This window comes from Pundamilia nyererei, unplaced genomic scaffold, assembly GCF_000239375.1.
Source record: "Pundamilia nyererei isolate P.nyererei 1_Seehausen unplaced genomic scaffold, PunNye1.0 scaffold00173, whole genome shotgun sequence".
NCBI classification, from domain to species: domain Eukaryota; kingdom Metazoa; phylum Chordata; class Actinopteri; order Cichliformes; family Cichlidae; genus Pundamilia; species Pundamilia nyererei.
The window spans coordinates 952,166-977,525 of NW_005187574.1; the positions used below are offsets into that span (position 1 = coordinate 952,166).

Here is a 25,360-nt window from a genome sequence, read left to right on the forward strand (position 1 = left end):
AGTAATCAGTTAAGTAACGGGATTACTTTTTTGGGGAAGTAATCAGTAATTAGTTACTGATTACTTTTTCCAAGTAACTTGACCAACGCTGCATAACAACCAAAAGAACTTTCCAGACACATTATGGGGTTTCCACAGAAGAACAAAGCTAATGGGTACTCGTGTGGTTGCAGTCTATGAGGAAACAACCGCTCACTGTGTAACCTCAGCAAACATTTTCCTCCTGTGTTCCTGGTTTCACTCGCTAATCATACCGCAAGCAATGTGTAATTTTGTAAATTAGGGTCCAATTAGTCAGAAAGGAGACTTGTGATTGACAAGTTGTTGACTGGGCACGTGCAGTGCACCCTGGTTTCTCAGTTAGGTCCACGTTAACCTCACTAACCTATGGATCGTCTCACGGTGGCAGAGGTCATTCTCTCTATTGAAGGCTCTTTACCTCCAACAATAAAACTCATTGAGATGACTGTTGTCATTTGATTCTATAAAAATTTAACTGAACTGAGATGAATGAGCAGCAGCTCTAAAAACAGAAAAATCAATTTGGCAGTTCCCAAATATACACTTATAGCTGTAAGTGCTTCCCTTCTCAAGTAGGGCTGTTCAATATAACGATATATCGGATGACGATATAAAAACATCTGTTGTTTCATTTTATGCTATCGTTTGTTTCGTGGTGTCGCAAAACAAACGGTTTACTGCAATATTTTTTCGTGGTTTTGATGTCACTGTAGTGGCTATGTTAAGTTCTCTCTTTCTCTTATATTTAATATAACCACACTACAGACGGACAAGCGCCTGTTTTTATGCGTTGTCGTTAGCAACAACGACGGTAAAACCATCGCATCTCCACTTGTTTATTTTCCACATAAACCTTTCACAATAAAGCTCAAGATCCTGTTGAGACTTTCCAAAATAAACTGAATCACTCGAAAGAGTATGCAGAGTGTTTACAGATGAGAAGCATAAAAAAAAAAGGTGCTAAGAAATAAACCTTAGACTCAAACGTTAGAACAGGCTGTTCCCCGCAGCACGCCGTGTAATAAATACAAAGACAATGGCGGCCGTTACCACTTATGTCTAAAAATGCATCCTTTAATGCATCGGTTAAAACACAAGACTCCAGGTACACGACGCCCAGCTGGAAAAACTTCACGCAAGTCGAGCTGCCCGAGATTCACAGAATTTACAGATGTTAAATCTTTGTGATTTATATCGTTATCGGACGATAGATGTCTTATATCGGGATATGAGATTTTGGTCATATCGCACAGCCCTATTCTCAATTACATCACCTGAATGATATCTCATTCTTAAACCCTCGGGTTTAATGTGCACCCTTTGCAGCTGTAACAGGTTATAACTCTTATGGGAAGGGGTCAGAAAAATAACCCTACAATAATCCCATCTCCCTCTATGGCAAAAACTACTGTAATGTGTCCTGTCCTCCTGTTTTCTCAGAAGGTAACACGGTAATAAATTTCCTTTTTATTGCCAATAATCATGGAACAAGTTAGTTTGAAAAGTAACGCTACCCAACACTGACAGTAGCATTGCGTTGGCGGGTGGGCGGTGCTTTAATACATGTTGAGCTGGCAGGAGTGAACCACCCTAACCCTGAAGGTCTTTTTTTTTACTGTGTGAGTTTTTTCATGTATTTATCATGTTTATTTGGTTACTACGAGTTTGTCTGTTCCGTGCATTACTTTTACTGTAAATCTAGCCCTATTCTTTTTAAATCAGTCACTTGTTCTGACTTGACTAAAATCGCCACGTCTGCTCTTTCGTACAGTTTCTTAACACAACACCTGAACCCAACAAATATAACCTGGACCCACTCAGCCAATCACAAATAATCCTAACAAAAAAAACCAGTAGCTGTCCTCATCATTGTTTTCCATACTCTGAGTGGGTTTTAGTGTATTTTTAACTTTTTATTCTATTACTTATGTTAGGCTTTCAAAAAAAATTGTGTTTTTTTCCCTGCACTTTGTGTAAAAACCAAGATGATATTCACACAGGAGCCTGGTTCTGCTGGAGGTTTCTTCCTGTTAAAAGGGAGTTTTTCCTTCCCACTGTCGCCAAAGTGCTGCTCATAGGGGGTCATATGATTGTTGGGTTTTTCTCTGTATGTATTATTGTAGGTAGGGGTGGGCGATAGAAACGATATAAATTTGGCCAACGATAGAGATTTTGACTATACCGCTCTATGGCGATAGCGCATGTTGATGATGTCATCAAACTGCGCCTGTTTTGGTCGAAAGCGTCGCAGCGGCTACAACCATTATCATCTGCAAATTATGCCGAGAGTCATAGCAAAGAGATGAAGCACTTTTGAAATATGGGGAAAGCCAAAAACGGCGCTTCCTCCACTTCCGTAATATTGATTCATTAATGTTGAATTCTCTCTCTATTCCCATGTTGTTGCAGTATATTAATAACTAAGCTCGTATTGTGGATGAATAATCTCAGTTGTTCTCCTGACTGAAGGTTGGCCCGTGTACAGCATCCTGCTATGCGACTGCATTTGTCCCTAACCACCAGAGTCCCTCACGTTAACTTTTATCCAGTGGAAAAAAAGTTGGCGTTCACCCTCCAGCTTCACTGTGCTAATGTTATGCTAACATAGCTGTGTCGCTAGCAATCACGTAGCACAACATTATATACCAGGTAGTCCAACTTCAGTGACCCTGCAAACGCCACTGCTGTGTAGTTTTCTTCTAACTCCGTTAAATTTAATAAATTCTGTTTTCATGGATGCCTGGATGTTAAACTTAATTGTTACACCCGATAAAGCAGCAACACTGATCATTTTATTAAAGATGAAAGAATTTAGACCGTTTTTAACTCTCAGTGTTCGTTTGACTTTGGGACCTGAACCGGACGGAGTTTTGGACCCAGATTACTCCGGGAAGCTCCTCACTATGGCAGCCGTAATGCTCTGACAATCCATCGAGCAGTGCGACTTACCAAAGTTGTACTAAAACATTTTTAACAGATTTCTGCCAAAATCAGTTCGAGGTCAGTAAGCACAACCAGAATTCATACATAAGGCACACTCGATTTTTGAGAAAATTAAAGGATTTTAAGTGTGCCTTATAGTGTGGAAAATACGTTATACAGAAGAAAAGAATATATCGCAATATATATCGTTACCGCACATGCTTCAAATTATATCGCGATATGAATTTTAGGCCATATCGCCCAGCCCTAATTGTAGGCTCTACCTTACAGTATAAAGCACCTTGAGGCGACTGTTGTTGTGATTTGACGCTGTATAAATACAGTAAAATTGCATTACAGAGGACAAATGAATAGGCTGGGTCTCAGCCCAAGCCCCCCACCCCTTTAAAAGCTATTTCACAGGAATATATGTTCAAACTTTGGACCATGAAATTTTTAAGCAGTGAATGTCATAACCACAGGTGTGTCAGACGCGTGAACTTCCGACTCGTGCTTCTACCTAAAAATAAGCAACATCATCAATAAAGAGGCTCGATGATGGCCCAAACAAATAACAGAGTGGTGTATATGCAGATCTGAACACCTACCTGTAAACTTCTTTTTAATGGCATCTTTAGAGCTGGCATAAATCATCTTGCTCTTCAGTGGAGCGCTCTCTGGAGCCCTGAGGAGGAAGAAAAACAGAGTCACATGATGTCATGGTGGATGTTCACATTAAACCGTGACAAAGGTTCAAATAATGAGATCAGCTTATGGAAAAAGCAAGACCTGCGAGCCAAAAGCTCAGGCTTAGGACTAGGGCTGAGCTATATCATACCGTTCTCTGCAACACCGGTATAATGTTGGGCAACGATAAGAAAATGAAATATCGCGATAGAATATGGTTAAAACGTGCACGCGCAGTGCTTATGTTTACATACGCACATGGCCAAAAAAGCATGGCGGCGACGGAGAATGAGAAGAGCGAAAGTGGATCGTTGAATGAAACAGATGAACCTGAACTGGTTTGTAAAATGCTGCAGCTTCACTGGTGTGGAACTGGTTTAGCTTTCGTCCGTCAGATACACAACAAAGCACTATTTTTGGTAGCGCATGCTAGCGGGCCGTCGTTATTACCGTGTTGTTTGGAAAATACGGCGCACTTAAAATCAATCCTTTGATTTCTCTGAAAATCGACAGAGCCCCTTATAATCCCGTGTGCCTTATGTATGAACTCTGTGTTTACTGACCTCGAAACGATTTTATGTGCACGGCGCTCGAAAATCTGTCAAATGTTTCAGTACGACTTTGCTGAGCTACGAAGTCGCACCGCTTGATGGATTGTCGGAGCGTTACGGCTATCGTAGGCGGAGCCTCGCGGAGTGATACGTGCTGTGCTTCAACATAATGTTACCGTACTGTGTGTGTATGACCTCTTTTTAAGTTTTGTGGATATTATACATGGTTATGCTGAGGATGTGTCGGCCAGTTTCCACTGGAAATGCCTTTTGGCTAAACTGTCAGCGAGGAAACTACAGCAAATCAACTTTGTAAAGAAAATTATTTATAGCATACTGTCACAGAGAAAGATTATGTATTCAAAGTCTTGCACCCATCCCATCTACTTCAGCCCAGATTCAGACTGATCTCATAATCCTGACTACTCCCAAATAATACAGTACCAGAAGAGGAAAACCAGGTCCTCCTTCTTGGACTCCTTGGTCTCGTAGGTGGCATCATACAGAGCGTATCTACAATCATTGGGTGGGAGGAGTTTGACAAAGCTGGCGTAGGGGTCTTCCACTGTGTCGCCGATGTCCCCCACCAGGATCTGCTTTCCCTCTTCCACGATGATTGTCTTCTTGTCGTCACTCAGACAGAACAACACCGCCTTCTTCCTCTTCTTCACCTCATCCTGGGTTGAAGACTTCCTGACCTTCATGTCATTGAACACTCTGATGACTTCATCGTTCACTGTCACACCTGATGCCTGCAAAGAAGAGGCAGTAACTCAGTGAAGCTCTTCATTTGTTGCAAAATGTCAAAAAAGAATGAGGAGCCTCAGTCTACAACTGTTTGTAATATAGTCTCCAATAATACCGGTCCAAATTTGATAACGTTTTATATTATGTGACATAAAGTTTAATACTGCTGACACCATGTATTTAAATTCTCTAGCACACAGCGAGAAAACAGACAAGCCCAGCAGTATCTGAGAGCAGCAGTCACGGGTCGGCCTCCAACGACAGTTAGTATTCTTAGGAAAGTCAACACTGTGATTCTTAAAGAGGAGCTGATCAACATGCTGTGAGGTCAAAGTGTGACGATGTCTCCAGCCATCGAGAAGACTTCTATTAAAACACTAGTACCTGGGATACAAAGGAGTTTTTCCCCCAGCATGGCCAGGAGAGGACAGACTTGCTCATGGGATTTCTACCAGTTTAGTGCCAGTGGTGTAGCCCTCCTGAGATCTTTTTTCCTCCTCTGCAGCTGTGGCAGATAATAATTTTGGAGGTGCTCCAACATCATCATAAGTGTGACCAAGCCAGTCTGTTAGCCCACACGGCTTCCTCATCCTGGCTGGTATCACAGGGTGTCGGTCTGTCATCCTGCTCAGTGATGTCAGATTCCTCCTGAGCTTTATCGCCTACTGGCTCGGGAACGGCCTCTTCTCTTTCTGTAGAGAATCCACGTTGTGATGGTATCCCATACCTGGGTTCCAGTGTTTGGAGCATTTTCCACAATGCTGTACAGACACAGGTCTTTGCAGATAGAGTGTTATTTTCTTGGCTTGCTCTGAATTGGGAGGTAGCCAACCAGCACTTGGCTTGGATCATTTTTCAGTTGAGCTGATTCAGAGTTAACATTAACACAGGAAGGCAAAGCCATCCCTGGGTGTAACATGAGTCCTGATGTTCGTAGAATTTCTATATTTTCATACGACACTCCTTGCAGACCCCATGTATCACTTCCATTTCATTAAAAAAAATGTCCAGAAATTTGATTTAAACACAAATGACACCTTCCTCGTTTCTATCTCTGCCTCCGTTATCCCACATGTGGTCATCACCTCTGCAGAGGGGAAAAAACTCTTCAATTGCGCCATCTGGTGGACTGCAAGAGCAACTGATACAAAACGAGTTTGCTTTATATTTGCATTTCATATAAGAAAATATCACTATTTGGCATCACTGGATCGATACATATTTGACAAATATGTAAACATTTTTGTTTGTTATACTATGCAGCACTGACCGCGCCCCCACACACACACACGTTTACAAATGTTTAAGTGTATCTTTCTATGTTAAAGGAGGATGATACCCACGACCTGAGGAAACACTACAAGTGGGAGACGGTGATGACCACAGCTGGCATGACAGCTCCACCAAAAGTCACTGATGATAAAAACAATCTCTGGTTTGGACTTTGGATTCTGAAGACCGAGAGGTGATAAGTGAAAACGATAAAATGCAATAGGCAATATGATGATGATGCTTTTCCAACTTAGGAAAGCACCTACAGAACGGCATCCACAAATACTGAATGAGTTTCCATTTGAAATGAAAAATATTCGAGGTATAGAAACACATCGATGCGCATACACAAACAGCTGATCCATATTATCAGATTACACAAAGTTAGTTGCTGCATTAGCTGCTTATAAATAACAATAACAACAATGAAGAAAACCGCCGGATGCATTAATAAATTCAGAATAAAGCAAAGAGAATCAGGACTGCTCTCTTTAAAACAATCAGAAGTGACATGAAGTCCCCGGCTGGTTTGACTGGTGCACCACAGCTTAGCCTACAGGCCGCCATACAGACTGCACAGTCACCGTCCGTCTCATTCACTCGGACTCGGTCGGGCCTTCCGGACCCCATTCACCTTAATCTAGCGGGTCCAGCCGGCCGGATCCGGTCCGAACCTCGTTCACACGGACCCGCAGGATTCAGGCCCGTCACGGCACCAGGACATCAACTGGAATAAGATGGCCGCCCCGGGCCACACGGCCTGCGGCTAAGCACGGCCCAGTCTGGTCCGGCCTGGCCCAACTCACAATACGGGCCATTAATTTGGATAAAAATCTTTGAACACAAACTAAAAAAAGACAATGTACCGACGTCAGTAGACTAAATCCTGATGTCGGAGGTGGCTCGACCACGTAGACACCGAATAATCTGCTGAGAGAGCGGCTAATTAACGGGAGCGGCAGCCATGCTAGCTAACATCATGCTACACGCCAAGACGCAAATAACGGCGTGTCACGGATCCGCACCGCAAACAAAGAGCTTCCTCCGGACCTCGGCCCAGCACACGGGACCGTTTCGGCTGGTTCTTACCATGTTGTCCCGGGGTTTGTCCGGACTGCTTTGCTGTCAGAACGGTATTTCTCGTGGGTGAAAGGTAGCGGGGAATGTGGCCGGCTGACCAAAGAAGAAGGAAAGGAGGGGGGAGTCTGGAAGGGAGTGGAAGAGGAAGAGAGGCGGTTCTTGACCGATGTCACTCCGTAAGACTCACCAGGAAGAGCTGTGGAGGCGCATTCAATGTTTAGAGCTTCGTTCTTCACTGTAAACTTTTACAAGATCAGCTTAGTTTTAGCGAGAACTCCATTCAAATGCATGTAACAGTGAGAAACGCACTGTCTTGGCGAAATAATGCGTTTTTCTACAACTTCATAAAGACAGCTGTAATTTTTGATAGAAGACTCAGACACACCTATTTATGGCTTTCTTATAGAATTCAACACGCCCGTGCTGGGAAAAATAGGCTTTTCAGCTGTTTGAGCTAATATCCATCTATCTATCCATCCATCCATCCATCCATCTATAGATATCTCTATATCTATCTCTCTCTCGATAGATAGATCTCTATCTATATGATATAGATATATGTGTGTGTGTGTGTGTGTGTGAGTGAGATTCTCCTCATATATCTGTGAGACTGATGTGACCAGTGTGGATCTTCAACGAGGCACTCCAATACAGGAAGGCAGGGAGCCGGCTCACAAATTCGATTCAATTTTATTTATATAGCCCCAAATCACAATGAAGGTCGTCTCAAGGCGCTTAAAGGTAATAGGATCTCTCTCTTTCAGAATCATGTATAATAATAGGCTGGAGACACTTTAAAAAAAAATCTTTTCCTGCAGCCAGTCTCACATTCTCTCTCACACACACACAACCACCATTCTGCCAAGGTTGAAGTTGGATCAGGTCTACACACACAAAATCCAGATGTTAAAATTATTTTCATTAACTACTAATTTTTTATTAGTCTACATATTTTCTTTGGGACGGGGTTGTCATCTCTCATCGTATCTCATTGGGACAGCGTACTGGCTCAGGGAAAGTCCGTTTACAGCTAAGACTACACCTGCAATAACCTTTATGGCAGAGGGAGCAAAGCCAGCAGTATCCAGTAAAACCAGCTGGAGTCTACTTCAGTCAGCCTAAGAATGGAAACCAAGAGCAGACCTGAAGAGGAGGCCCCAGGTTCCAGATGTCATCCACACTACCATAAGACCAGTAGTTTTGCTCTCCACAGAGGGAAAAAGATCATCATTGTGTAGTTGGTCATCAGAAGAAGGGTGCGAGGAGCCATGGTGCAGGACTGTGGTGATAAAGACTGGCAGACACAGGTGAACCTGGTCGAGATAGGTGGCAGAGGCTTCTTTGCCCAACTAGTCTGCAAACTGTTTTTGTGCGCTCAAATGTGGACTTTACATGATAGCTTTCATTTTTTTTTAGATCCTGATTAATTTTGATAGTAACAAAGACCGGTGAATATTTCAGTTATCGCCTCAGATTATAATGTACGAACAAAAAGAATATATAATGTAAGAAAACAGATTCACAAAAGCAACTTTCAAGATGAAAGATCATGTGACTGGATGTAGTTGCTTATAAAAAGGCAATTTATTTTTACATTAGAACAACAAACAGATGAAAGCTTCAGGAGGAAGAGGGAGGCTAGCAGTCATAAATAAAGACAATACTGAGGCTAAATAAATACACAGCAGATGGGGAGGGGAGGAGTGAGGCTGCAGCAGCTCCAGTGTAGTGTCTACTGCTGACCTCCATCCTTCAACGCAGACATCATCATCATCATCATCAGAGCATGTAATTGACAATGCTGACAAAACCAAAACAACTAATGTAGAAAAACTCAGTAGTCAAAAAACAAACAAACAAAAAACTACAAATCCACAGAGGCAGCTGCAGCTTAAAGGACCAGCTCAAATCGTGCACTTCTTTAGTGATCAGATCTGATCAGACTTTTGTGTTTTGTCAGATTAACAAGGAGAATTGTTATCAAGTAGCTCAATGCACGACAGACTCAGATCCACGCCTTTAAACTGAATCCCGTCTGAATGGAGCTTTAAAGGAATCCTTTGAGTCTCAATGCTAAGCTGGGGGAAGGTGTTCCTGAGATGTTGAAGCATCTTCATAGTCTCTCAAACTGCATCTATAACTCTGCCAATGCAATATAATGAAAGGGTTTGCACTACTAGCTGCATGTTATTGGTTACAGTTTGAAATACACCCAGTAGATCATTACAGAAGTCTGTGGAAGCCACAATCAACACAGTCTGGTTGAATTGATAATTAGCATAAACAGGTGTACATGTACATATTACCTGCGTGTTTTAAATTTATACATCCCAATAAAAACAAGGCTGTTGTTTCAGTGTCATCATTAAATGAAATTTAGCCAAAATGTTTTTATGGTCTTCTGATTGTATCCTAATGAAAAATCAAGCATTTCCGTTCAAACCAAGCTAAAGTTACTCAGCTCTACGCCCCACAGTGAGTATGAGTGCATGGAAGCTGCAATCACGTCAGCCCAAGGGTCATGCTGCAGGCTGTGCATGCCATCAAATAACTTCATGTAGAGGAATTAATCAGTTATTTTTCTATTATTAAATGTTCCTTCACGTGCTAGAAAACCTATTTAAATACAATTTACTGTTGTAATAGTGCTGGCCACAGACTTCCATCGATTGAGCCCCGAATCCCTGCAGCTGCTCCGCTTCAGTAAAACTAGCTGTACCAAAACACACTGAAATCACAAATCCCTGAGAAAACACTGAGGGCCTCAAGTCCCAGAGTATTTAGTGGTTTTTGCTTTTCTGGATTAAAGGAAACATCAGGTGAAATCAGGTGGGACTCTACTGTCGTTACAGCGCCACAGGAATGTGTCTGTGCCCATCAATCTGCTACATGTCTGTCTATCCAATAGACTAGAAATAAATGCCCTGATCAGCAGGTCATACAAAGCCTAGCTCACAACTTTCCCATGAACTCACAGCAGCTGCAACGTATTTAATTTTGAGAGAGACGCTTTTAAACGCACAACACATGAGAAGGGCAGAGCTCCCAGAACAGATTCATGTAAGAAGCAGTGGAAAAAAGCTCATTTTAACAATGGAACTTTAACTCTTTTTAACATTAATTTAATGGTTCTGCTGACCTTTGCCCCCGTTATCCCTTTGCTTAACGGAGCACACAGGTTGCTAATATATTTTGACACCTTTTCAGTCCTTCGGGAACAAAACAACTGCAACTTCTACATCTGTCTCCTCTTTCCAGTCCCTGGACGGCGGTGAAGGTGACAGGAGTGCGTCTGCTTCAGTGTCGGGAGCGTTTGGTGGGCAGGGCAGAGCCGTGCTCCAATAGGCCAAGTCTGCTCAGCTCAGCGTGGAAGAACCGCTGCAGTCGATGTCCGGCCTTCGCCTCATTAGTGTGACGAGGATTATACTGAAGACAGTTGGAGAACATCAGCTCCACATCTGAGATATACTCGCCTGCAGACACCAAATGGAGAGAAATGAGAGTCACATGTTCACATTCTGCACAGAAGCACGCATGTTCTGACCGCCGTGATCTACACGTGGCTCACCTGCAGTCTGGTATTCACAGTTGTTGACTTTCTCTCTGATGGTGTTCAGCGCAATCGGCTTCTTAATGATGTCATAGTAATCTGGAACCTGTATGGAGATGTAACGGGTAAAGAAATATGCTACAGGCTGCGTTTCTGGTCAGACACAATGACATCAAATATAGACTCGACCCGGGCCTGAAGTTAATTACTACTGTGGAAAATGTCTAAATGGCAACTGCTCCATTTCCCAGCATGACAATGATCCCAAACGTACTGTCAAAGCATACCTGCATATTGCTGCATCCATTTCCCTCACAAAACAAAGGATGCACAGTGCTGTGGTCCACAACATCTTCAGAGTTAAACCTCCATCCTGAACCATAGTTCATGTTCCTAAACCTGACTCGTCTGCTTTTCCTACCAAGTTGTGTTTGAGGTAAGTATCTAACTGTTACTAAGATGACTAAATTTAATTCTGATGTAAACAGACTGAGAAACATTTCTGCTTCGTTTTCATCAACTTCTTGTTGGTCTAAACATAAAACTAAAACACAGCTACATGGGTGCAGTACCTGGGTTCTGGACACCAGCTTCATGAAGGGCCAGCTGTCTTCATGTCTGACTAGCTCCACTGTCAGCTGTTCACAGGCGGACAGCTCGTGTACTCCTTGGTTCCTCCCAGAGGAACGACGGTTAGAGGACGATGAGGAGGCTCCTGGAGAGTGTGACGAGGGAAGGACAGGCAGGATGGGTCTGGACAGTTTACGAGGAGCGGCGGTTTCTACGAGGAGCAGAGGGAGAGACCGATGTGTGCTCAGATCAGAGCAGCAAATGCACCAATTCTGCTGGCTAAGAATCAGGATGGTGCCACTGTGGTCCATGCTCCTGTACTGCACAGAAACCTGCCTGGACCACAGTGTTCACCTGTCAGAGTTATTTGATGTTAACTGGCTGGTTACTGATTGGCGCACACATTGTTGAGTGGATGTTTATATGTTAGTTGTTAAAGTTCACCCTCAGCAGGTGTTTACTGTTTGCTGACTGGCTGCTTACCTGTTAATGACCTCTTGCGAGACTCGCTCTGAGCTGGTGCAGTTTTGGTGCTGCGTTTGCTTATGTGACTGTTTGGCTCCACGTTCTCATGGCTCACATGAGCACCAGTCCGACTCCTGGAGCGGGTTGGAATTTTCCCATCAGAGGCCGGAGGGGTTATGGGCTTTTTCCCTGAGGATCTGTGATTAGACAGAGTCAGTAAAGTGGGACTGGAAACACAGCAAACTCATCTAGATTAACACAAAATGAAGTTTCACAGTTAGCATGAGTAAATAGTAAAGTTAGATCAGGACTTGTTGTGACTGCACTAAAGTTTAGTTTGCTGCTTTATAAGAAAGCCCTCCACAAAGCCAGAACATCTTACTATTCATCACTGATTGAAGTAAATAAGAACAACCCCAGGTTTCTCTTCAGCACTGTAGCCAGGCTGACAAAAAGTCAGAGCTCTGCTGAGCCAACAATCCCTTTAACCTTAAATAGTAATGACTTCATGAACTTCTTCACAAATAACATTCTTAGAATTAGAGAAAAAATTACCAGTAATCATCCCACAGATGTAATATTATCTACAGCTACTCTTAGTACCATTGATGTTAAGTTAGACTCTTTTTCTCTAATTGATCTTTCTGAGTTAACTTCAATAATTACTTCCTCCAAACCATCAACGTGTCTTTTAGACCCCATTCCTACAAAACTGCTCAAAGAAGTCCTGCCATTAATTAATGCTTCGATCTTAAATATGATCAACCTATCTCTAATGATCGGCTATGTACCATTTACATTATACATGCTTTTCTTAGGCAGTATCATCCCTGAGCCTGGTTCTGCTGGAGGTTTCTTCCTGTTAAAAGAGTTTTTCCTTCCCACTGTCACCAAACTGCTTGCTCATAGGGGGTCATATGAAGTTAGTATTTTCTCTGTATTATTGTAGGGTCTTTACTTTATATTATAAAGTGCCTTGAGGCAACTATAAATAAAATGGAATTAAGGTAAGGTCAGGGAATATTGCAAAACTGCCATCAGGACTACATGACCTAAGAGGTCAATCTATGGTAGACACTCACTTGGAGGCTGATGTGTTTTTCCCTGACGTGGTGATGCTGTTCTTGGGTGTGGCCTGTTGGCTCTTGCCCTTGGGGAGTGGAGTCTGCCTCTTCTTAGGGCTGCAGAGATTCAAAAGAAAAGCTCCAGAACGATTCATTCCTGAAGAACAAGGTCATTTATTGATTTATTTTTAACACTTACTTCACGACAACTTCTTGCTCCTCTTCCTCCTCTGACTCTTCTTCAGATTCCTCCTCCTCCTCCTCTTCAGACTCTTCCTCCTCCTCTTCCTCATCATCATAGTCTCTTTCCTCCTCCTCGTCAATAGACGAGCGCTGACGGGATGGGAGGCGGTTGGATCTCTGTTTGGGTCGACAGTCTGGACAAAACCATTCACCTTCTGGAACAGACTGAGTGAAAACACGCTGGTTGGTTCCCTCAAACATGTCAAACACGTGCTCAGCCTGAAGCTGCCTCACAATCAGAAGCTTTCCAACTGTGCACACAGCTCATTCTTTTCAAAGAGTTTAAAAGGCAGATGTAATTGCTCCAGCGTATTAAGGCCTACACATGGGGGTTCCTCTCAGTATGACATGCTCCTCCCATAACAGCTGGGGGCAGCCTCATGGTGTGACAGTGTGAACGGCACAAATCCGATATTTTCAAATCCGCTCTGGGTCACTTTCGTATGTGGTGCTGAATCTGACACATATCCGATGTTTCAGAAAGCGACTGCTGCTTGATGGTCATGTCGCATTAAATCCGCCTTTTACGTCACCGACACAAGACAGACGCCAACTATCAGCGCCGGAGAAGACATCGCGAACGCTTCCTGGTCATCCAGCGAAACTCTTGGGAAGACAACGTGAACATTTTATTTGTTCTGTATAATCTGCAGCTATCCTTTGAAGCAGCGCTCCTCTAAAACAGCAATAAGGATCATTATTAGGTTATTTACATTATTATGTAAATAACAAAATAACTTAAAGCAAAAATTGGGAAACGTAAAGTCCGAACTCTTTATATTAAGGCCATCAGTCAAACATACTGTTGCTCTGGGTCTAAACAGAGCGCGCTGTGTGTGACGTCTTCTTTTGCACATGCGGCGCTTTGAGCGTTCACACTAGAGCGCGTTTGCTGTCACATTTTATTTGTAGTGTGAACGAGCAGACAAAAACATCGGATTTGATCAAAAACTCGGAATTAAGCATTAAGACCTGCAGAGTGAACGTAGCCTTAGACTGAAGGACTAGTAAATCCGGTACTGACTAGTAACAACAGCGACGATCACTCAGCCTGTCATGCACATCCCTGGTAACGGTGCTGTTCATGGCAAGTTCAAGAAGGTTGGGTGGAGCAGGAAAAAACATTTACCTGCTTACTGCCCAACCTGCAGGTTTTGCAATCACAGAGAGCACGTTTTTTCTAATTCCAAATACTTGCTGGTTCATGGCTCACACACTTCATACATTTTATATGTGAAAGTAGAAATTTGTACACAGGAGGAGGAAGGAACACTAGATCTCTGAATTTAGCACATTTATGCAAAATAGTAGATGAAAGAAAACAGCAGCACTGTAAACATGCAGTGTTAGTGCACCTGCAAACAAAGCTGTCCCTCACAGTGCCGGTGTAGTGTGCCTACCTTCATGCGTGGCCTCAGACAGTGGGTGTGGTGTCCTCTGTCACAGCTGTCACATAGCACCATGTTGTCTGCATCTCCTTTGCATCTACAGATGCGACAGCGGGCGTTGAGAATGGAGCGAGACCACAGGATACTTCGCTCCAGACTGGACAGGTGAACAAACACCTGAAAACAAACCACCACATAAACTTGTTAAGACGTTAATTCAACCATAAACATCAGGACACCACAACATAAACCTGAATACATTCCTAAAACTATATATTGGCTAAAATCTCTGAAGTTTTTATCTTCAAAAAAGGTTTGTGGAAAAAAGACAAAACTAAAACATCGAGGTGGCTAAAAAGCTCCAAGTTTCTCAAAATTTCATTTCTCAGTCAAAAATACAAACACACAAGAAGAAAAAAGAAAAAACAAAGAGTAGGACAAGAAAAGAACTTGCATGAGCTCAGGAGGGCGCTAGTGAGCCGTGGGATAGCTCATCAGAATTACTTAAAAAATAAATCTTTGAATACGCACAAACATGCAAATTTATAACCTGCTAATCAATGTGGATAGATTTTTTGAGAGTTTTTCAACAGTTGTGAAGCCTAAACCTAAGAGGAATGATGCGAGCGATGTAGGCCTGGAAGCCTCTTCGGACTCACCCAGTGCCCTCACCCAGTGCCCTCACCCAGTGCCCTCACCACTGCATTTGCAAAGTGCAGATGGATACTAGGTGTTATGCAATATGAAGAAACGCTTTACCGATCCTAAAGAGGCCCTCGACTACACAGTCGAGGCCCCCCCCCCCAATTAATATTAAAATCTGTAACATAATGTAATGTTTGGAGTTTAGTCTGTTACTGTTGCTATTTTTACCATTTCTTCTTGGAGCAACTGTAACTCTCATAACTTCCTTAGAGATTAATAAAGTTTTCTGACTCTGATGGTTTCAGGATGAGCTGCCATCATCCAATCACACATCTGCTTACCTGCATCTTTTGCTCGTTTCTCCTCCTCTTCTTTTCTCTTTTTTCTAAACTGAGCACCAGATGGCTTTGAACTTTTCTTGTCCATCTTCCATTGGTTTTAATTTTGCACTCCAGTATGAACACAAATCCCCCAACTCGAGGATCACCACAACTTAACCTAACAGACCTTAGTTCATAGATTCTCTTTGTCTCGGGTTTATTTCTGGGATTTCACACAACCCAGGATTCAAATCATGAATCCATAATGAGCTTGGATTTACAACATTATAAATGAAATGTGCTCTATTTGGAAGCAGCAGGCCCCTCCCCTTTCGCCGTCTTGTGTGAGACTTTAAATCATCAAACTGTAAATTTTAAATTGTTATTGATCCTTTACTCCTGGTCCTAAACTGTATTTTTATTTTCTTACTCTTCTTATATATATTGTTTGTTTACTTGCACCGCTGTAACTGCAGCCTTGTCGTCTCGTCTCTCTACATACTGGACTGTAAGTAGCGGAGATGACAATAAAGTTTACTTTGACTTCAGCAGCGAGCAGGTGCACCGAGGGCTCTCGCGCTCACTTTTCGTGTACAGAATTTTGAAAAAACATCGGTGCAAATTATAAAGTTAGGTTATAAAGTCAGTATCATGATGTCTGGTGTTTTCGTTTTTTGTTGTGTGTTTGTTGTTTTGTTTTTATTTTGTTTTATTTTGCGAGTTGGTTATTAGATGCTGCTCCAGCCAGCCAGAGAATCCCTCGTCGCCCCGCAAGCAGCAGGCGCACCTCGCAAACGGAGGGCGCCCTTACTCCCAGCAAATGGGCGATAGAAAACCGATCGGTGCCTGTGCCATTCCCAGTATGCGCTGGCTGACATCACATCGGGGCAGCATGAGTACGAGCATTTTTTTTTTTTTGCCGATGTCCGTGATGCCGCCCCCCCCACCACGATACCACCCGTATCTAAAACCGCTACTGGTAACATGTGAGTAACTCATCTTGGCTACAAAACCTCCCATTCGGTACAGCTTATGAGAAGTTCACGTATTTGGGTATTCAGCTTACAAAGTGCTATTCCTCGCTATTAAAATCTAACTTCTCTCCCTTAATATCTGAGCTCCAGTTGAGTATACAGTAAACACGCTCCCTCTATAATGGCATTAAGATGATAATTTTGCCAAAGTAGTTATATTTATTTCAAAATCTCCCGTTATTTCTTGCTAAATCACATTTACAAAATTGAGTTCACTCATCTTTACTTATGTGAAATTCATGGTTTTTAAAATGTTATTTCGCGTTATTTTATAATCTTTTTTATTGTTACCTTGGTTTCACTGGGTCTTTTTCTCTGTGTTATGAACAAATCTTCTTTTTTTGGGTACTGGTTTAATTTTGTTGTATTTATCCGCAACACCTTAAAGGCCGGTCCATGAAAATATTGTTGGACATGAACTGGTCCGTGGCGCAAAAAACGTTGGACAGTCCTGCTCTACATGGTTGTAACTGGAGCAGGAAGCTCGTCAGCCTATGTATGACAGCAATGTGGTGAAACATAGCACCATACGTATTCTTAAGCAGATTAAACTACACTTTAATTTGAAGTCTTTATCCTATCATATCTATTCTACATAACACATTTAGACTTTGGAAACAGGTAGGACAACCACTAATCAACACTGGGAGAGTGTTTTTGCCTCTTTCAAGCTACCAGGGAGAAACTTTTCCAGATACCTGCAGATAAGAGACTCTGTCAGGAAATGCGTACAGGGCTGTGAGAGTCTTAACAATTAATGTCTTGATAAAAGTCTGCAACTTTCACCTCGTAGGAAGAAATTACTTTCTTTGTCTAGCTTCGCTCGGTGTTTCACTATGGGAATCGCCTCGGCATGACCAACTACGGAATCTCCAATGCCACCATGTCTGTCTATGACAGACCTGTCGAGCCGTGCTCAGGGCTCCGCCCCCTCATTCTAACACGGCTGACCAGCTCCTCCTAACTCATTCTCGCTTTCTTCCCGTGACAAACTACTTTTAGCTCCCACAGCGCATCCAGGCTAACTTGATTAGCTGCTTAACAGTTTTCAGGCGTCCCGTGTAGGAGCACGTCGCCGAACGCAGTTTTTCCGGTTCCAGTTTGGATCGTGCTGAGTAAGTCCTTCGAAAGAAGTGTACTTAGAGTTGCACTGTGGAACAGCAATGCGTCAGGCGAGCTGTCCCAGCGGTTCCTGGTTTTAGTTAGCGAGGTAGCCGATGTTGTGTAACTCGGGCTAACGCGTTACGGCGAGCTGTTCGTTCAGTGTCCGGCTAGCATTAACTTGTTAGCAGGCCACGAACCACATTAGCGTCTCACTAGCATTAGCTTGTTAGTCGACCTAGGGTTCGGTTAGCATTAAGTTGCTAATGATATAGAGATTGACAGACCACATGACTTTCGCGCATTGCATGTCGGGAACTCGTGGCAAAACAATCCAAGTACCGCATCAAATGCTGCACCGCAAAACGTTCATTCTCCGGTTCCAATACCTTGTTGCTTTTTCTTTGCCCCCCAAAAAGGTATGTACAAAACGAAGCAGAACAATGCCGGTCCGTACAAAGACAGACTTGATGAAAAGTCAAAGAAAAGATACGAGGAAAAAAATCAAAGGAGTGAAAGGGTCAGACCCTTACGAGCACACAGAGGGACAAAAGATGTTAGCGTGCTGCCCAACTTTCACCACGCTCATATTTATAATTATACGGTTCTTGGAGTGAGTGCATACACTCATGAAGTTTAGTAACTTCAGGTCACTGCAACAAGCCCAGGTACAGTTTACGGACGGATGGGTGCAGGACCTTGAAATGCACCGTGTAGAACGAAAGACCATCGTACATATCATAAGTTTACCAGTCTCACAAATTGTCTTCATAAATACACATTCGTTAACCGTTTATTAATAGGACCTTTGAGCTCAACGGTAATTAATTAGTAGTGGAAATAATTTCTGGTTCGTTACAGAAATGTAGCAGTGACGATAATATTGTATGCTGTAATCGTACTGGACAATTAGTGATACAAAACAACTGTTTTATCCTGTGAATAAAAGTATATGTTTTTGTCAATGTACCATAATAACAGAAGCGAAACGCAATATTGTGTCAGGACAATTCACTATTTATGCACAATAAATAAAGGAGCATAGCGCGACAATTTCTGTTCAGCAGACTGACCTTTGTGGAAATGCTTGGAGCAGACTAACCTGTGAGAGTTCTGGGACGTTATATTTGGTCTTTGAATGGCTGCAATCCAGTCGCCTCTTTGTTACTTCGGAAACACGACTCGAACAATTTCTCTTCAACGACGTAATCCGATAAAAACCGATCTCTTTACCCGTCGGCTTCCCGTGGCTGTCATGCGACCGGCTATTGCAGTTAATAATACAACAGCTTCTTGACATTTTTGTGTTTCTTTTTATCGCTGTGTAACGGATTTCAATTGAAAGCCTGCGTGCGCTAGTACCTCTTGCCACGAGTTCCCAGAATCCTTTGCGGTTTTACCCCTGAATGACGTCACATTTTCAATCTCTATTGGCTAGAGGAGTGCAGCTAACGTGTCATGACGAGCTGACTCTCGCAGCGACTGGCTCGGATTTAACACCCGCTGCTAGTCCTAGCTACTTACGGGCTAACGTGTCAAAACGAGCCTGGTGTAGCCTAGTCTCACCCCTTTCCGCTAACCATGTCTGCGGCTCGTACTCCTGCCAAAAGGTCGGAGCCGAAGGCCAAAGAGGCTGCATCCCGCCCGTGCCCCGTCAATGCCCCCATCTCGGGCAGGGACCCTCATCCAATGTGCATCATCTGTATGGGTGCCAAGCATGCTCAGGCTTCACTGGTGGCCCTCAGGGATGCCCACACTGTGCTTTGATGCCAGAGAAAGTCCTGGAAAGGAGGCTTAGAGTAGCAGTAACGAACAGTCAGGACCCCTGCCTGTTGGCCGCTACTGCTACGAGCAATATCCGTCATCTGCGAGCCTCCACAAGCTGGGCGGACATGATGGAAGAAGAGTACCTGCTCATGCCCCCATCGTTCGAGGACCTCCTCGATCAAAACGTGGGCGAGCCGGGTGGCGAGGACGCGGAGGGCGATGCCGACTCAGACCTCCTCGACCTGGTGGACATGGATGAGGAACAGGAAGATGACTCTACCTTTCCTCCCCAGCAGTCCAGGACACCGAGTGTGGCTGAAGTTGCATCCCTGGTGGACAGCAATTTGTACGAGGTCTGCAAACGGGCCAAGCTAGGCATCCCATGTCCAGCCGCCCAGGATGCCGAAGGGGCAGAACGCGACCTGTATGACGGCAAAAGGCTCCCTCCAGCCTTGCCGCCATCGAAGCAGCTTCTGCCAGCAGTCCCGGCCTGCATGAAAGAAATGAGTCGCTATTGGTCAAGCTCTTTTAAAAGCAAGCTTCTGACCAAGGGCTGCTCTAAGCTTGAGATCCAGGGGATGGGTGAACTGGGGCTGACCGAACCTTCACCCTAACCGCAGGGCAATCTCAGCTTCTTCTAGCATTTCTTTGCCCAACAAGATAGATCGCCTCACGGCATCTATTTATCAAAGGATGTACAAATATGCTGCACAGTCAGTTTGCTCGCTTAATGCAGTCACACTGCCATCAGCATATCAGGCAGAAATTCTGGAAGACATGGGCCGTCAGCTTGACTCGGGTTCCCAGAACCCAGCCCTCTGGGATGAAATCTGCGTGGTTAATGATCTTGCAGTCGCGGGTGAGAGAGCCTTGTGGCTAAACCTGTCAGGCCTAGGTGATGCTCAGAAGGCTGAGGTCATGGATGCAGCCTATGACCCAACTAAGGGTCTCTTTGGCCCAGCCCTGGAGAGAGCCCTGGAGAGAATGAGAGAAACAAGCACCCGCAGAAAGCAGGAGGGAGAAGCATTCAGCCTCTGCTTACCCAGAAAACCTAACTCTCAGCCCCAGCAGGTGCCAAGAGCTGGCTTTGCAGCAACAGCAGCAGCTGCGAGAGGGAGACAGAGTGGGGTCAGAATGCAGAGAGGAGCAGGAGACCAGCAGGGTGCCCACCAGGCCAAGGTAGAGAACCAAAGACCTTGGGGCAAGCATTCCTTTGCAGCAGCTGCTGCAAAGAACAAGCCGTCACACCCCAGAGAGGGGAAAAAGAAGTGGTCAGCCAAGCACACATGCAGCATTCTGTGTCACCCCTCTCTTATCCCCCAAAGAGAAGAAAGGTGTTAGAAGGGGTAACCAAATCACTCCAAGGTTCAGGGTCTCTGGAAGTTTCCAGTTCACCAGGAGCACCCTCTCAGTCTCCTCCTCCAGTTCAGGGAGGACAGACTTGTGGACAAATGGCGCAGTGTCACCAAGCATTCCTTCTGTGTCACCAAGCACTGCCCAGAGTCACCAGACACTTCACTGTGGTTTGGGGGTAACCAAAGAAATAAAACGTGCATTTCTGCAGCCAGGCAGTTTGCCAAGGGCAGAATGTCCCCCCAGTTTCAAAAATAAAAACACAAGAAAGTCACTGCCATTTGTCTTTGTTCCCAGCGAGGGGAGCTCACGCTCTTCCCGAGGGGGAGACCCCAACTCCTTCCGGGAGACAGGGGTGACGTCACGCTACCGCTTCTTCAGAGGCCCGCTCGCAGCGCGGCTGGAGCGGTGGCGTGCATGCGCAGTTCATCCCTGGGTCTCGTCAACCATTTCCCATGGTTACAGACTACAGTTTGCGGTAAAACCACCGAGATTCGGCGGAGTGTTAGCTTCTGTGGCCAGTCGCGATTCAGCGAATGTGCTGGAGGAGGAAATATCCTCCCTGTTACACAAACAGGCGATCAGTGCGGTTCCGAGCAAAGCAGCTCAGCAGGGCTTTTACTCCCGCTATTTCCTCATCCCGAAAAAGGACGGAACGTCACTCCATCCTATTCTGGATCTGTGTGTGTTAAACAAGCATTTGAGAAAGTACACGTTCAGAATGCTCACACACAAGACGCTTTGTCGCTCAATTCACACAGGCGATTGGTTTGTTACAATCGACCTTATCAGACGCATTTTTTCACATCGCCATTTATCCTCCACACAGGAAATATCTCACGTTCGCTTATCAGAGCGTAGCATACGAGTTTCAAACTATCCCATTCGGGCTATCCTTAGCCCCAAGGGTGTTCAGCAAATGTGTGGAGGCAGCGCTGCCTCCGTTAAGGAACGGCGGCATCAGAATATTCTTTTACATCGGCGATTATCTAATATGCTCACGATCGCACGAGCAGGCGATAAAAGACTCCGAGGTGGTAGCGAATCACCTACCACCTCGTGTGAATCACAATCAACCTGGAAAAGAGCCACTTGGAACCCGCACAGTTTACAGAGTATCTGGGGCTCAGAATAGACTCCATCTCTTATCGCACTTTCAGAGCGGAGGATCGCATCCTTCACTCACTGTCTTTCCCGTTTTCAGCTGGGGAAAGTCGTGCGGTTCCGACTGTCTGCGCCTCCTTGGCCTCATGGCCTCGGTGATATCGGTGGTACATTTGGGGCTGCTTATGATGAGAGACTTTCAGCGGTGGGTCGCTTCTCTGCAGCTGTGCCCTTGCCGACATCTCAGTCGTGGTGTAAAAATAACGCAGCCGTGTATCGCGGCTCTCCGGCCTTGGAGGAGCCCGACAGCTCTCGCTGGTACCTCTCGGGGCAGTATCATCCAGGGTGACGCTGACCACAGATGCATCCCTGTCAGGCTGGGGTGCGACTATAATGGGCAGAGCAGTGAATGGCGTTTGGTCACAGAGACTCGCTCTGAATCACATAAATGTGCTGGAGCTCCGCACGGTGCTCCTAGCCTTACGGCATTTTCTGCCGTATCTCTGGGGTCAACATGTTTTAGTGAAAACAGACAACTCCACTGTTGTTGCTTATATCAACCGCCAGGGCGGCACCCGTTCCCGGCAGCTACACAGGTTAGCCAGGGAAATAATTGTGTGGAGCAGCACTCGGCTCCTCTCCCTTCGGGCAACTCACGTGCCAGGAATTCTGAACAGGGGGCGGACCTCCTGTCCAGAGGAAATCCACTGTTCGGAGAATGGAGGCTTCACCCACAGGTGATGGAGCAGATTTGGCAGAGATACGGCCAGGCTGCCGTAGATCTCTTCGCCTCGTGAGAAAACACACCGTGCCCTCTGTTTTTCTCCCTGTCAGACGCAGATGCGCTGGCCCATTCATGGCCAAAAACTCTGCTGTATGCTTTCCCTCCCCTCAGCCTGATCTCCCCAACACTGATCAGAGTGAGGGATCAGGGGCTGTCACTGATTTTAATAGCTCCACGGTGGCCATCCAAACACTGGATAGCAGAAATCATCCAGCTTCTGGTGGACGAGCCATGGCCACTCCCCATCCGCAGGGACCTTCTGCGGGGGGGAGATATACCATCCCTATCCAGACCAGGTTGCTCTCTGGGCCTGGCCCGTGAAAGGTGGAATTTGAAGGCAGCAGGCATGCCTCCGAAGGTTATTGAAACCATTCAGAATGCCAGAGCCTCCCTCCACTCGTTCCATTTACAGCAGTAAATGGCGTGTTTTTGAAAAGTGGTGCCATGAAAAGCAGATTATCCCTTTTCAGTGTTCAGTGGTGGCGCTGTTGTGTTTTCTTCAAGACTTGCTGGACAAAAGGAAAGCTTTTTCCACCATAAAGGTCTATTTAGCAGCTATTTCAGCCTGCCACATGGGGTTTGGTGATAAACCTGCCGGGCAGCACCCCTTTGTATGTCGCTTCATGAGAGGGGTGCGTCGAACGCTCCCAGTTTCTAGACCACTGGTCCCTTTATGGGATCCGTCAGTCGTTTTAGACGCCCTCAGTGGGGGTTGAAGTTTCTCTCTCTTAAAACCACTCTGCTGTTGGCTCTAACCACAGCCGAGCGAGTTAGTGAATTACAGGCTCTGTCTATTCACCCCTCTTGTCTACAGCTGGCCCCGGGACTCACTAAAGCACACCTGAGGCCCAACCCAGCCTTTGTCCCTAAAGTGTTGGAAACATCATACAGGTGCCCTACAGTAGAGCTCCTAGCTTTTCACCCCCCTCCATTCTCTTCCGAGAGGGAGCAGAGGCTGAACACTTTGTGCCCTGTCCGGGCCTTGGGGACTTATGTTGACAGAACAGCTGGATTCAGGAAGTTGGATCAGCTGTTTGTTTCCTGGGCCTCACCTCACAAGGGCAGGCCCGTATCACGCCAGAGGCTAGCTCATTGGATTGTAGAGGCCATAGCTCTGGCTTATAGCTGTAAGGGCTCGCAGGACCCCCCGGGACTCCAAGCTCACTCCACTAGGGGTGTGGCCACATCCTGGGCTTTGTTCAGAGGTGTATCAGTCCAGGATATTTGTGCGGCAGCAAGCTGGGCTACGCCGCACACGTTTGTCCGGTTTTATCGGCTGGATGTTGCACAGTCATCCCTGGCTCAGGCAGTGCTGGATTCTGGTGCCTCAGGTTCGACCTGAGATCCTTGAGTAGCACTGGAGAGTATCTTCGGGAGCTGGCGCAATCTGGGAGTGGGCCATGTCTCCCATAGTGAAACACCGAGCGAAGTTAGAAAAAGAACGTTGGGTTACTTTGATAACAGAGTGAGGTGTTTCACCAACACTTCCCTCCTTGCTTAGGCACGGAAAGAAATCTGCTTGGAATGAGTTAGGAGGAGCTGGTCGGCCGTGTTAGAATGAGGGGGCGGAGCCCTGAGCACGGCTCGACAGGTCTGTCATAGACAGACGTGGTGGCATTGGAGCTTCCGTAGTTGGTCACGCCAAGGCGATTCCCATAGTGAAACACCTCACTCTGTTATCAAAGAACCAGGGATTACGTTAAGTAACCCAACGTTCTTGCATCTATCAGAGCCTAATGTCAGTGAGCCCTGTGAACTCGTCCTTTAACTAAATGAGAAGAGGGATTAGGTATTACAATCACTGATATTCACTGGGAAAAGGTTTTGGAGAATATCCATAAATGCTCTTATGATGCAAGACAGTGCTTGACTCAATTCAATGCTCTACATCTACACTTTTAAAGAGGAAGGTTAATTTTCTCCTGTGAGAAATGCTCTCCAGCTGAAGAAACCTTTTTGTCCCAAAGGGCCGACATCTTTGATTCAATGTGTCAAATTCTTCGTGTGCAGCTGAGCTCTGATCCACTGACAACTATTCTGGGCATTTTTAATGATGCTGTGGGGATAGACAGTGCAAAGCCATGTTTTATATCCTACCGTATTATTTTTGCAAAGAAGCTTATTCTCACTCGTTGGAAGGAAAGAGACGCAACTCCCTTAAAGCTCTGGCTTATGATGATGTTGCAAATGCATTACATCTGGATTGAACACAACATACTCTTAGTGACAGACTCTCCTCCTTCAGTAGAGTTTGGGTACCCAGCTCTACATTTCTGCAGCTGTAACCAGCAGGTAGTTTTTAGGCTTCTCATTAAGACAGACTAGCTGGACAGCTGGGACTGTGTGTGTGGGAGGCTGTTGTATCACATAGTGTTGCATAAAAAAAACAATTACTGATTCTGTAAATTCCACTCTGTCATACAAACATGTGAACAGCTCAATAAACATATCTGAGGTGGAAGAAGAACTTGCATGACCATAAACAGATTTTCATTAAGATAAAATAAACGCAGTGAACATAACTGAGATGGGATATGTAATAATCTGACCTGAGACAGGCTGGAGCAGGACTGCAGAGATTCCCTCCATCGCTCCAACACCGTTTTACTGACTCTACCACAGTCGCTGCCATCTGACACACACACACACACACACACACACACACACACACACACACACACACACACACACA

General features: G+C 45.0%; 2 protein-coding genes across 2 annotated transcripts in view; both read right to left on the reverse strand.

Moving 5' to 3' along the window:
- The window catches only part of cfl2 (cofilin 2 (muscle)), a 9,564-nt gene extending 2,132 nt beyond the window's left edge, over positions 1–7,432 (reverse strand). Inside the window, exons 1-3 of the mRNA XM_005746138.2 lie at positions 7,290–7,432; positions 4,626–4,933; positions 3,552–3,628 (exon numbers count right to left, since the gene is read on the reverse strand). Of these exons, the coding sequence (XP_005746195.1) occupies positions 3,552–3,628; positions 4,626–4,933; positions 7,290–7,292 (388 nt within the window). The 5' untranslated portion in view covers positions 7,293–7,432. The remainder of the gene's footprint in view (positions 1–3,551; positions 3,629–4,625; positions 4,934–7,289) is intronic.
- A 1,667-nt stretch (positions 7,433–9,099) lies between these two features.
- The window catches only part of baz1a (bromodomain adjacent to zinc finger domain, 1A), a 30,207-nt gene continuing 13,946 nt past the window's right edge, over positions 9,100–25,360 (reverse strand). Inside the window, exons 19-26 of the mRNA XM_013914136.1 lie at positions 25,218–25,300; positions 14,573–14,737; positions 13,129–13,337; positions 12,948–13,046; positions 11,884–12,062; positions 11,403–11,611; positions 10,849–10,936; positions 9,100–10,753 (exon numbers count right to left, since the gene is read on the reverse strand). Coding sequence (XP_013769590.1) covers positions 10,578–10,753; positions 10,849–10,936; positions 11,403–11,611; positions 11,884–12,062; positions 12,948–13,046; positions 13,129–13,337; positions 14,573–14,737; positions 25,218–25,300 — 1,208 coding nt within the window. The 3' untranslated portion in view covers positions 9,100–10,577. The remainder of the gene's footprint in view (positions 10,754–10,848; positions 10,937–11,402; positions 11,612–11,883; positions 12,063–12,947; positions 13,047–13,128; positions 13,338–14,572; positions 14,738–25,217; positions 25,301–25,360) is intronic.